General features: G+C 36.2%; 1 protein-coding gene across 2 annotated transcripts; it reads left to right on the top strand.

The window, feature by feature from the left end:
- The first annotated feature begins 437 nt into the window (after window positions 1-437).
- LOC144703583 (transcription factor MYBS3-like) lies at window positions 438-2,718 on the top strand. Of its 2 annotated transcripts, none has more exons than XM_078575780.1 (3): window positions 438-865; window positions 1,683-1,900; window positions 2,091-2,718. In XM_078575780.1, the coding sequence occupies exons 1-3, from the start codon at window positions 565-567 to the stop codon at window positions 2,586-2,588; spliced, it is 1,017 nt and encodes a 338-aa protein (XP_078431906.1). In that variant the 5' UTR covers window positions 438-564; the 3' UTR covers window positions 2,589-2,718. The 2 variants fall into 2 exon arrangements, with proteins under 2 accessions (XP_078431906.1, XP_078431905.1); XM_078575779.1 differs by having other exon boundaries at window positions 439-865; window positions 2,067-2,718.
- The last annotated feature ends 11,319 nt before the right edge of the window (window positions 2,719-14,037 follow it).

The raw sequence follows: 14,037 nt of genomic DNA, 5'->3' as shown, positions 1-14,037 counted from the left end.
GCCTAGAGAGGCCTAGAGAGGTCTAGAGAGAGATATAGAGAGAAGCTTAGAGAGGCATAGAGAGAGAGGCCTAGAGGGAGAGGCCTAGAGAGAGAGAGACCCACAGAGAGAGAGGCCTAGAGGGAGAGGCCAAGAGAGAGAGACCCACAGAGAGAGACCCACGGGGAGAGAAGCCCACAGAGAGAGAGGCCTACAGAGGGAGGCCCACAAAGAGAGAGCCTAAAGAGAGAGAGGGGTTATTATTCTATCGCTTCCAATTCCATTGGACAGAATTATTTCCCATCAGCCACAAGATTATGTGGCTGATTGGCCAAGCCCCAAAACAAACACTTTATCCGAAACCCTCCAAAAAAATTTAAATATTACTCCGAAACACGACGCATAAAAAATCAAATAACTTACTTCCTATTTTCGGTTAAATCTCAGAAGTCATCGCGAGGGGTTTTTAATTTGAGCAGGTTTCTTTACTCGAGACGGAAAATCGCAGGATATCACAGAAAATCTCTGGATGGCGCGGTGAGCTCGACGAACGGGGCGAGGAGCAGAGCGAAGGCAACGATCGCCATGGCGAGGAGATGCTCGTACTGCGGCATCAATGGCCATAATTCGCGTACGTGCCCGGCTCGACCAGGGATGGGCGGCGTGGTTAAGCTGTTCGGGGTCAAGATCAGCGAAGGAGAGCCCATGAAGAAGAGCGCCAGTATGGGGAACATGTCCAACTTCTCTTCTTCCTCTGTGTCGCCCAGAGCTTTCGCCAACTCTGATGATTCGTCCCTCCAGGACGGTGGCCTGGCCCCGTCTGGGTATGCGTCTGACGATCCGAACCAGGCGTCTTGCTCATCAAGCGGCAGAGACCGGAAGAAAGGTTTTCTTTTCCCCCCTTTTTTTGATTATCTGATTCTGGTAAATGCCTTAAAGATTCTGTCGAACTCGCCTTGGGTCAATTATTCCCTCTGTTTCGTGGATTTCATCAGATCATTCCTCGAAGATTATCTTTTTGTTGATATCTTGCGGCATAATTGTGCAGACTGATCATCGTATTCTTTTTTCTTTGTTACAATTTTCCCGGCGTGCATGAACTTAAATGTTTTGATATCTTTTGAAAATGCATTTATCTTCGGCTTTAGGACTCAATCAAATAGGTAATTTTGGTTGTATGAAAGCCAGGTGTGAAATTTAGGGGGTACAGCATTTTAGGGAACCGGCGTCCTATCTTCAGTTTTCTGGCGTCCCCTACTTTTTGACTTTGTCCTCTGGTCCTTTCTCTGAGCACACCTCTATCTGTGTCGCTTTTCAGTTCGTCGTTTTACCCACCTGTTGATGATGTTTCAGTCTCTTTCTTTGTAGAATTCCGAGTTCATGTTATTTTGGTTTTCATTTTCTAAAGTTCAAAAATCTTTCATTTTTATGACGGGAACTGCGTTATTTTAAAACCATTCTCTGTAATTAATGAGGACCAGAGATCAGCACTTATATCGTTTAGGGCCGTATGCCCTCGGTGATGTCTCCAGAAAATCATATATTGCAATTTTGTAATTGCTAAAATTTTATAATTTCTTTTATGTTTGTTTCCCGGTAATTTCTCTTTTATTCAAGATTTTTTTTCTCTCTTTTGTTATATAGTTACATCATCACTCTGGTATTAGTTCGAAATTCTGAATCTTCTCTCGTGTTCGTGGCAGGAACCCCGTGGACTGAAGAGGAACATCGACTGTTTTTGCTGGGTCTTCAGAGTCTTGGAAAAGGGGATTGGCGTGGAATAGCCAGAAACTTTGTGGTGTCAAGAACACCGACCCAGGTTGCCAGCCACGCCCAAAAATACTTCATCAGGCAATCAAATATTTCCAGAAGAAAAAGACGCTTCAGTTTGTTTGACATGGTTCCTGACCCTTCATTTTCGGTACCTCCTCATTACCCCCTTTATAAAATTTTGCTCATGTTGATTAAGCTTCTGTCTTTGTTGTGGAACACAACAACCTTATATCTGAATTATAGAGCTTGTCCCGAATTTAATGCCCTTTTTTATTCTACTTATTAAAATATTTCCATTTAATTATTTTTTTAAGGGAGTAGACGATGTTGATATACAGGAAGACCCTGCCCATCACACTGTGACCAGCAATCTTGATAGCTTAGTTCTGTCATCGGTTCAACATCTTTTGCCGAATCAGGAGATCAGTCAACCAGAGGCTTCTTCTGCACCGTCCGATCCTCCGGAAGAATTGGGAGGGGAAATCCAGCTCAATAGCCTTCCTCCCATGGCTCCTGGGTTTCACCCCTATCATGTGCCAATCCATCTCTCTCTCTGGCATTCAAGTGATGCTTTTGCAAAGAAGGAAGTGATGGGAGAATCACATGAAATCTTAAAGCCTATGCCCATTCTGCCTAAAGATCCAGCCAGTGTCGATCAACTCGCAAGAATGGTTGACTTAAGGCTGGGAGATGCTTCCACCGGCAGCTCTGAGAAATCTGGCCTCTCTCTCGAGCTGATTGAATCCTCTTCGAGGCAATCGGCTTTCCATATCAACGCTGCTGTTAAGGCATCAATGTTCGGTCAAAGCAGTGACAGCGCAGTGCATGCTCTGTGAAGTTTTTGGCTGGGATTAGTGATTCATTTCCAGTCCTGTATTTGTATATAAAGTTTCTGTTGTGAGAAGGCCAATTAGCATTTCTTTTCCCTGTCGAACGGAGGAAATTGAATAAAATGCATGTTATGTCTGCCGAATTTCCATTGATGTGTATTTGCCTTCACAGTCTTTATAACATCTCTTGATGAATTCTTAAAGGTTTTTTTTCAAATGTCTTGGTGCTCCAGATCCCAAACGTTGGTGCTGAATTAATTTCGTGTTCTTTTAATCCAATTGGACCCATATTCTTCCCAGGTATTACACAGCCGAATGCCTCCACTGTCTCTGGTAAAATAAGAGTTTTATGCATCGTTGTTTTCAGATAGTAACATACAAAAGTGAGGTTCAATTCACTCATAATTTTGATTATACATAAATCTTTGGGTCAACCCACTTGGATCTGGCTCCATTTCTAAACCAATTCAATTTCCTGCCTCTCTTTCTTCAAACTCTCATTTCAATCTTCAAACTCCAATTCAATAGTCATCTCGAGGAGTTGGAGGATTTTCGAGTTGATAATGTTTAAGGAGGCATTTCAAAGAGTTCGATAAATATAATAAATAAAATGCAAAAAGTATTTTAGATTTTCCCTTAAAATGATCACAAAAATAAAGTTAACCATTGAATCGGAGCTCTTGCTTGACATTAAAATATAGCCTTCAAACGCACATTTCAAATTCGTAATGGTCACCGGTTGGGGAGTACAATACTTTTTTTCCGAAAGAATTGCACTGCCCCATCCGTGACCATCATAAATCTGCAATGTGCGTTTGAAGACCATATTTTCATGTCAAGCAAAAGCTCTGATTCAATAGTTGACTTTATTCGCATGTGTTCCTTGTACATTTTTTTATGAAATAGAAGGAATGGAACAACTCGCTGGGGATGCAATGATCTGTTAGATAATTAAATGATTGTTACGACTGATGGAAAATTATGAACCAAGTATCACTTTAAAACATCATGAATGGAGGGAGAATTGGTGACTTCAAGTGGACTAAGGATAAGGGAAATAGTATAAGAGACTGACAATATATATTAGATAATATTTAAATAATCAGATGAGACTAGGAATATCAATAAAAAAAGGATGAATGCACTATAAAACATACATAAAATAGAGGGGATAGGCGGTCTGAATACTTGGTCCAACATAAGGATGTTATGAATGTCAAGAGAAAATGGCCAGTACCAAGACATCAGAAATGGCAGACTCTTACTTTCATACTTTAATAGAGTCATCATCTCTTAGATTAAGTGTTATCTTCATCTTTTTCGTCATCTTCTACCTATTTTCTTCCGAATAATTGGTCTGATCTGTTAAAAATTAATGGGTTGGCCAGTTCTTCACAATCAGCCTAAGGAATCTGTCCACACAAGAGAGAGAGAGAGTAGTAAGTATGCAAAATTGATCTTGATCTTCTCATTCCCAGTACTTACTTGTGAAATATCTAAATGCATCATTAAATTTAATATTTAGGATTTACTATGAAAAATAATCTTGATTTGATGCATCGTTATGTTAATAACCTTCAACAATATAATTTTGAATACTTTTGTATTTTACTTGTGTGTACTTCTTATGCTGGATTTTTACAATAAAGTTAATATGAAAATATAAATTTAATTCTCAATGTCACAAGATACTAGAAACATTCATTAACTTCCTGATAACATCTAAAATCACTTCAGAAGATGATAAACAAATCCTGTCCATTGCCATCAGAACCCTAAGAATGTTTAGGGTTTCAAAAAGCACATCACAGTTATATAGGCGAGGGACATGTTTTAGCATGATCGTCCTCTTTATTTTATTACCTTTATCATTTCTTTATGTGAGTGGGCAAGGCGACTTATAAGTGGCACTTAGGATTTGCCTTTTTCTCTCTTCTTCTCGCATAGACTAATAAGTGACTTAAGATTAATGGGCCTGCCCTAATAACGTGTAATGATGTTATTTAAAACAGCTCCAACTCAAGAAATGTACACGATCCTAAACAAATATACCTCCATTAGAGTATGTTAATTTGATGCCTTCAAATTAAAAAAAATGTCTTCATATCAAAAAATTGTGCTAGCTTATAACTTGTATGTCTCATCTTCTTCTCATTATTCCCTGTTATGCAAATGTCAACCTATGTAAAATGTATGGTCTATTTTTCCCGAAAATAATTCCGAGTTCTTCAAAACTTGAGAAAATCTGCAAAATCATGCTTGTGGAGATTACTTAAGACCATGAGATACCTTCTTGAGGTTACACACCACATTATCCTGATAAGTATGGAATATCCTAGAGTATCATACATATAAACATGTTAGTCTATTTCAACATTACATAATACACCCTTAACATTAAACTAGATGATGATTTTTTATGTTCTAAGGGCCTTGATTGAGAAAAAAATTAAATGATTAAAGTTGCAAAAAAAGCGGAATTGTATCTACACTTTAAATGATTGATTGAATCACCATGGCGTGCATCAGATATGTTTTATTGGTTAATTAAGGGAGACCTGTTGTGCTGTTCATGTGTGTAGTCTCAAGACGTATCCACACGATCCCAATCACATTTAATATCCCACTTCATTTCACAAATCTCTGTTATTGATCCACCATTGTTGTTACACTATTAGAATCAAAGTATGGGTGGAGGGGAGCCAAAGGGAGAAAAAGGTTGGGTAGCTAAAGAATACGAAACTTGGTGAATTTCTTTCAAGGCTTTTTTCTATTCAAGACATGAATCAAAATTCAAAACTTTAGGTATATCTTTTGACGCCCACAAAACCATTTGTGTATGACCCTTTAGGCCCATGTATTAATCTAGTTAATGACTCCAATGTACCCATACACTTAATTAGAAAACTAAATCAATTATCTATATCAACATATAGATTAATTAATCAAAGGATCAATTTAAAGCGTCCAATAAGTTGATTTTCCCACCCATGGGGTACCAAACTATAGCTCGTGCTCTAGAAGATAGAAAGGAGCGCATTGACTTTCTCATGGAATCTTTCTATCATCTATTAACTTGTATGCTTAGTCTCTCATCTTCTTGATGCTGCTAGGATGACTTATTGTATCATTAACTGCCAAGCCCTAATTAGTCATCTGAGTCGGTATTTATGGTTAAAAAACATTGAAGAAATCTTCTTTGATATTCCACCACCTTGGCTAAGGAATTCATCTCATTGTCTTCCTCGACCTGTTACCTCTCATATTGAAAGGAGAAAATAAAATCTTGAAAATTTAATCATGTTTGTGAAATTATTTCTGTACCTGAGCTAAGATGATTTGGAATTCTATAAATAGGATCACATAGGTCATAGTCAGAGTATGATTGGCCATACACATGATGCTTTTTGCGGCTAAGGTATAAGGAACACTTCGATAACTATGAGGGGAATCAACATTATTCATAGTTTGATATAATGTCATTTAGTTATTCATAGGGATCAATCAATGAACTATTTCCCCTAAAGAGCATTGATTATATGTCTTTAGTGTCTCTAGATTAATCACTACAAGATCGGCCATATGTATCATAAAAATGAGACTAGATAGTGATATTTTATCTGAATATTTTTATGCTCTTATTAAGTATCTTTGAAAAGGGAATATTTAGAACACATGCATAAATGTTATTAATCTATGATCTCCTTATAGTAGCACTATTTTGGACAATATACTTGCATGTGTTCACACTTGCATGATAATGAAAATATCTTATTGATGAGCATTGAAAAATATATGTAATGTGTGATTGGATTGACTGCCACAAATATTTTCATTAGTCCCACCCACATTTTCCAGCTAGGGAAATTGAAAGCCTCATTCTATTAATCTTGGAGGTAGGAGAAAATGTCCCAAAATCATTAATGAAATATAAGTATAAAACTTCCCAACCAACATAATGTTCCAAGGCTCCACCAACATCACACTTGCACATATATACCAGTCTACATCTAACCATCTTCTTCCCTTTAAGAAGAATCGTTAAATTCCTCATGTGGATCCTTTTCCATCCATGCTTCTCCTCATCCATGGCTTTCTTTCACTCCCATCTACAAAAAGCTTATCCTCTATTTTTTTAAACAAGTAAATACGAAGAGTAATAACAATCCCCTTGATCCAGAGTCATTCTTTTTATAACACACAATATATATAGGTTAATATGACAATATAAATATATATTTGCATTAAATTGGTTATGTATGGGTATTATCAAGCCATAAAATGATTAAATCTATTTTAAGAATGGTGTTACAATTTTTTGATTTTTAAAATATTTTTTTGGGATTTTTCTAATGCCACATTCTGGAAGAAAATAATTTTTTGATGTCAATATGATTTTTTCTGAATTGCTGGATGTTATATTCGTAACTGTAAGATTTCTCTAAGTCAGAATATCATTTTTTCGGGATTTATATTTAATTTTATGTGAATATTTCTGTTTGATTTGTCGACCACCAAGCAACCATTGTTAATGATTGGCGACAACCAGTCATTAAACATTATTAATAATTGGCATTAACCTATCAGCAAAATGACACTATATAAGATCTGATTAGCAATGCCATAGTGATACTAATGACTAAAAAATCTTTCTCTTATGACTTTAATCTTGGGGAGGATGTAATCCAATTTAAAAGTAGAGCCATTTTGGCGCAGTAAATGCGTGCGTAGATTTTAATATATTTTAAAAATTAATATTAAATATCTTGAATAATAAAAATTGATGGTTAGACTGGTATGTCACGAGACACGGGGGGCCATGTGTCATTTTTTAGTGGCTTTTGTTAAAAAAACTTGTGATATTGGGCCGCCTATGATATTATTATATTAAATGTCTTTATTTTACCTTTTTTAAAAAGCAACATGTGGTGCCACGAGAGCCATTGATCGTGGATGAAATGCAAAAATCTGAGCAAATCCATGCATTTAGTATAATGATAAAGACAAAACCCAAAAAAATGATATGATGGTGCTGACCTAGATGAGGAGAGAGAAATCAAAGGATTAAATCAATGACTAGGAATCGCCCAACTTCAAGGATTGATATATTACAATCCAAAAGACTGATTGAGCTGAAATTTAAAGTGTATGTTTGTCATTTTCTCCTCTATCTATCCATATGATTGGATATAGAAATTGAGCATCCTCCTAGAGAGGCAGATTTCAAGAGAGTAAGATTTTTAAGGTCCATCAAGGTTGTTCTTGGTGTCTTGAGTGCTTGGAGATGGTAAACAGAAAAGTGGGGAGGCTAATAGGAGCAGGAAAATGCCTTCATCTTGGAGGACCATAGAGATCTAATGTTAGTCTCTTGCCTTACATTAATCCATTGTCAACTAATTCACTTGGGTATATCATATCCATTCCATCATCATTGTCCACCATTATCCATTGACATCCATCATCCTCTACCACCTACTTCATATATCATCTATGTCTCACAATGTCATCCAGTGTTTCCCTCAATTTTCCCCTAATAAACCTTAAATCATTATCTTCCTCTATCTCATTTCTCACTCATCCCCTACTTCCACTATCTTCATTATTAGGCTCATCCCATCATCTCCATCACATCTCATCATCAAACCCTAATTTGAATATTTCTTCTTATCATTTCCCCTTATTCATTGTCTTTTCTTATCATCATCTATTCACGTCTCTCTCTATCCCACTCTCTCATTTTCACTTGCTTTGTTTACGTTCCTCTATCTACCACTCGTGGAAATATTCATTTTATTATTATTATTAAATAGTTATTATCTCCATCTTCATCATATAACTATCTATTATCCCATGAGTATTCCTTCCATCCTCTTAGAACCACTATATCAAGAGAGTTATTTCCCAAAGACCCATCCCCTGTCAAGATGACCCGTACTCATCCATTTCCTAGTACAATTATGTGAGCATTGGTTTCTAAATTTTTTTGATTAAACTCAAATGAAAAAATGTCATAATTTTACTTTATCTTGATTTTATCATCTTTCATATGAGAAGCATTTACTGAGAGGATACTTCACCTTTATATGGAACTTCCTCCCTTGTGTAATTTAATGGGACAGCCCAAATTATCAATATCATCTCCAAACTACCTGTCAGAAACAATGTGCACAGGATCCTGAAAGGGTGATCCATCTTCACCTAGAGGTTGATCATTTGAAATATCACTTTGCATCTCAAGAAGCCCATGGAAAATTCTTTGGCTAATAGTGTTTGGTCAATCGCCCAAGCTCTTCATCAGGTTGTCTCAATGGGATGGTAGCTCTTTCCTCCAATATATGCACCACCCACTAGATAGCCCCTTTGTGACCATATTAGAAAGTGAGTTTACTTGGGTGTTTCAAAATTTTCCATATTTTATATTAATTAAAATTATATTCTCGTTTAATATTTCATTAGTTGATATACAAAATCTCATGTTCCCTGGGTGACAACATTTTACCCTTTCTGACTACATGATTACCTTTAAAACATACCAAAACACCCTTGGTTAAAGTTTTCCAAACTGTGTATGAACATAGTCCTAAACCTTGGGTATGGGTGAGTTAATGTGAGTTGATCACATTGCCAAATACTCTATCCATCAAGCTAGGCCTAAAACCTAGTGCATGGATGAATTAATGTCATGTGATCAATGTGACTCTTGTGCCCCAATTACCTTTGGTGATATCTTTTTAATGAGATGTAGAACATTTTTTTAATTTCCAAAATACATTTTCGGTAAAACCAACCTTAGGATCATGTCAGCAAACCAGTTTAACTGCACCTTTGATACAACCTAAGGGGGTTCTATATATGTTAATGTTTTAGTGTTTGGGAGACTTTGGTTGTGTGATCAACTCACACACCCCATTTTTCCATGTCTACAACATAATAAGGGATACAATTGAAATACCTTGGAAAGCTACATTGTAGTCCTTAGATGCTAGAAGTGGCTTTGCGTCTCCCAAAGGCATTGATACATGTAGGAAAGGAGGTATCATCATCACCGCCATTGAATGTTGTCTCAAGACATCTGCAATTTAAAAAGCGCCTATGCAAGTCTTCACACATGCCTGCCATTAATGCCCGACGCTATGCACCACTCACATGGTCCATCAGGGATAAGGATGCATCACATGCAGATAGCTGGGATGCCGAGTCTCTGATCATGATGGTTGTCTATTTCTACTTGTGGTAGGTCCCATGAAGTGGTGAAGAGAGAGTGAGGGCGAGAATGTATCCCAAGTTGACGAGTATGTCCATTAATTGATTTCCCTTGCGCAGTTGGTGACAGACAATGGTAAGTCTTACCCTGCAATCGGTGATGCACTTCCTAACATTCCACATATATCAATGGGAGAAAGAACATGTATGAATTATGTCAACTAAGTAAACATTATGGCTTAGTGGATTTAAATAAAATTCCGAAGTATGTTTTTGTTGACTGTTTAAAGTTAATTGTGCAAAGTCAACCCTTATACGATGGATATTTGCATTAGCTCAGACATGTTTATTAAAATCAGGAATTACGTGTATGAATATAACCGACTCTATATTGTTCAAACTATGCAACCCACATATGCATTGGATGACCACTTTCATGTCTATAAAAATATGTGATATGTGACCACCTAGCGAATAGGGAAAATCATTGAGTTAGGACACTTTATTTGTATGATATGCTGAAAACCAGGTCCTATGTCATTGGCCAAGTATTTATCTGAATCTGACAGCATCTTTCGAGATGATGGCTAACATATAGTTCTCTACCTACATATTATATTAATATCTGAATTAATGGATTATTTTATAAGAGGTTTAATATAGAAGAGTACTATTAAATATTTTGAATTAGATGATTTCATATATTTAAAAGAATTATGTATGAAATTTTTGATGTTTAATTCATGGAGGAAAGTGAATTATTTTATTTACCGTTTAAGGCTTATCAAGTGACTAGAAAAGTTGTAATTCTTAAATTTTGAAGTTGAAGTAGTAATTTTGTCTTAATTTTATCTCTCACGTTGAATGCATTTAATTGAGGGGTTTGTAAAAGTGATATACTTATGTCTATAAATTTTCACATCCATATAGGTAGATCAAGCCCTAGTTTCAACTATCCTTTCTCCCTATCTTGGTGAAAAATGCAATCCAAAGAGAAAGCATGACATCTGGGCTTCTGTAGAAATTTCCATGCTGCTTTTAAGAAATATTTGAACATTGTTCTCTTCTAACCTCATCCGAAATGCCTAGGATTTGGAATCATAATTTGAGTGCTTGTCAGAAGAATTTTAAGAACAAAATGATTGTACCCCAAAATTTGTATCATGAATGAGCTTCGTTTGAAGATCATCCTCTTAAGATTTTTTATAATTTTTTGCAATTCTGTTAAAAATAAAATTTACGCCTGATATAAATACAAATCCATATAATCTAGAATTGTGTCACTCAGTGTAGGTTTGAAGAACAGATGGGCAGAAAAATATTTAATATTGGAATACTCTTTGTCAAAAACTTTGTTATGAAGATCATCATACCAAATATTGATGGAGAATTGAGGATAGTTGAATAAAAATCCATATCATCTATTATAAAAAATTTTGATGGAGAATCGAGGAAGTTAAAGGGAGAAAAGTGGAGCATTCTAAACTTTTGGATAAATAAAAATAGCCAATAAACGAGACAAATTATCACAAAATCTTTTATTACTTATTGTTCAGGTTTGTGTAATTATACTGATATTGTTTTCACACTTTTTTATTTGGTACTCTTAAAAGTATAGAGAAGAGGAGGAAACATCCATATTCACTCCCACAAGATTGTAAAATAGAATCTTGATTTCTATACACCGTGAACATGTAGTGAGTTTGATCTTGATAAACATTAATCTACATCAACATACAAGAAAAAATACTGATGAAAAGATGATAATCAAATTTTAGGTAAAATAAGGGTATTTTGAACCACCTTGTTAAATTGGATCGAATATTTGAAGTATTTTTCATTGAAATCACTTGAATGATTATTTCATACTGGATAACTGATAGACCCAAAATGTGTCATGTAATCATACACATTTTACTGTCATTTAGGGATCATTTCATGTGTATTGTCTTCAATTTTATAAGAATTCTGCATTTCATGCACTAAATAGAGCAAGTCCTGAAAAACACATTTTAATGTCATTTTTATACATGTTTTACATACTCAATAATTTCATAGTAAATAGATGTTTAAGACATTGTAATTTTTAATGTGAGTTTATATTTTTTTGCAGGGAAGAAGTCAAAGTTGAAGAAAGAATAGAGAAAAAATAGAGGGAATGAAATGAAGAATATATATAGAGGCCAAGGAGCCGACCAGGTACATCAACACCCAAGCCAGCTATAGGTACGCAAGTGCGAGCACTCAAGTCCACCCACATCCAGCAAGGGGCAGTGCTTGGGCGGCAAGGCCAGCCAGCCACTGAAAGAACACTCGAAGTCCCATCTAGGTCTATAGAGAGGTGTCAAGGGCGAGGTACAAAGGTAAGGTATGGCATTTTAATTCAATAATAAAGAGTTGTCGAGACTTATATAGCACCAGGTTTTTAAGAAATTTTTGACACGGGATTTAAAATCCCACTATGTCTTTTATTGTCATAGTGGGACGGGCCACTGATGAGCAACAAACGGATCACGCCCCAATGGGCCACAATCTAAAGAAAACAAGAATAAATTGAGACCGGGCTTTGAGCAAACCCAGCCTGAAGTCCGTGTCTTTTTGGGCTATTTTTAATGGCGGATATGATCAAGACCGTCCGATCTTCCTAAAGAAGATCGGACATTGAGATCTATACGATTGTATTTAAATTGTTTTATATCTATTCCAGGCCCTCATATTGGCTGGTGAGGATGACGCAGATGCGGGACCCAACTACGGGTGAATCAGAAGAGAGGACGAGACTGGCGAGGCACACTGATAGGGCGCTGATAGGGCAGGAACGACCAGGGGCAGTTCGGTCCAACTTTGCCCCTGGTCATTGACACTGTTGATTGGAGGCTATTTGCGGTTGCCGGGGGGGGGACTGCTTGTTCATCCAATATTCCGAGAGGACCCCTAGGGCCATCCTCCTCCATCGCAGGGCCCTGGAGGTCCATCCTAATTTGTTAAAGGGGGCCCGAAGGCTCTTGAATTAGCTATCTTTTGGATGAGATTCATCAGCGGCGAGAGACCCGTCTAGTGGCGATGAGAGTAGTAGGAGGAGCATGACACTCCTCCAACTGCTCCTGAAGCTTAGGGAGGCTCCGGGAGATGTAAGACCATCCTTGGATTTGCACCCGACAGAGAAGATGAGCAGGAGACTGCATACCAAAGTTAGGAGACAGCGATCGGCGCCGGCACTTTTGCTCCCCAAATCATGGTGATTCAGGTACTTTCATGAAGCTCTACAGTTGAAGGACAAATTCTGGATGTATTTTATCTAGTTAAATCTACTTAGAGATCGATTTTCGTAGACTTTGTTGCACTACGACTTTGTTGTGACATTTCATCGAACATCATATGTGTTAGATGAACATTCTTTGATTTGCCTAAGTTCTATTTTCTCAATCTTATAAAAATTGAAAACATATTCATCCCCTCTATTCCATCTTCTATTGGGCATTCTGTCGAACACCTCATGGGTGTTCGACAGAAAAACCCTCTTCTACCCTAATTTATTGTATACATACTATATAAAATACATAAATAAACAATATAACCCTCTTATTTTGACACTTTCTTGGGAATTTGGTCGAACACCTTGAAGGTGTTCGACTGAATCGACCCCCTAATTCCCTAAATCAGTTATAAAAATACAAATGAAAATATAAAACATTTAAAAACATCTAAAATACATATAGTAGTTCTATGATAAATATTTCACCTATATACGTAGTATTCTATAAGTACTATTATCTCTGAATTACTCTTACTACCTCTTTACTCCTTAATATTTCCCTAAACTTATATAATCACTTAATCAGTATATTATAATTAAATAATCACTTACTCTTTTTCTCTATGTATCTAGCTTATACTTTATAATTCTTCTTCCCTCTTATTACTAATTATTATTATTAAGCACTCCATACTTCTTCACTAATCATATTACTATCATCTTAAATATAATATATAATATCTTAATTATTTATTATTCTCAGTACCTATAAAATAAATATACATATAATATCAGATATTCTATCTTATCTAGTTATGTTATTCAAATAATATTCCCTATACTTACTAATAAATTATCTCTTGTTATTCTTGCCATGTCTATCATTTTTTACTCCTATTAAATAACAGCTCAATTATTGGATACATCTCTAAAGGCCAGTCCCTGTGGAAAGGACCTTACTTACACTATACATTTGAGTAAGTTTCTATATTTTAT

The sequence above is a fragment of the Wolffia australiana genome, chromosome 5 (genome assembly GCF_029677425.1).
Source record: "Wolffia australiana isolate 7733 chromosome 5, ASM2967742v1".
In the NCBI taxonomy this organism is placed as follows: domain Eukaryota; kingdom Viridiplantae; phylum Streptophyta; class Magnoliopsida; order Alismatales; family Araceae; genus Wolffia; species Wolffia australiana.
The sequence above is the reverse complement of the archived record's forward strand: the minus strand, read 5'-3'. Positions and strand labels throughout refer to the sequence as shown.

Bases quoted from the DNA above. Each gene is read 5' to 3' on its own strand.
- LOC144703583 (XM_078575779.1), top strand. From the start codon at position 565: ATGGCGAGGAGATGCTCGTACTGCGGCATCAATGGCCATAATTCGCGT. The intron at 866-1,682 runs GTTTTCTTTTCC...TGTTCGTGGCAG, and splicing joins CGGCAGAGACCGGAAGAAAG to GAACCCCGTGGACTGAAGAG. The intron at 1,901-2,066 runs GTACCTCCTCAT...TATTTTTTTAAG, and splicing joins TTCCTGACCCTTCATTTTCG to GGAGTAGACGATGTTGATAT.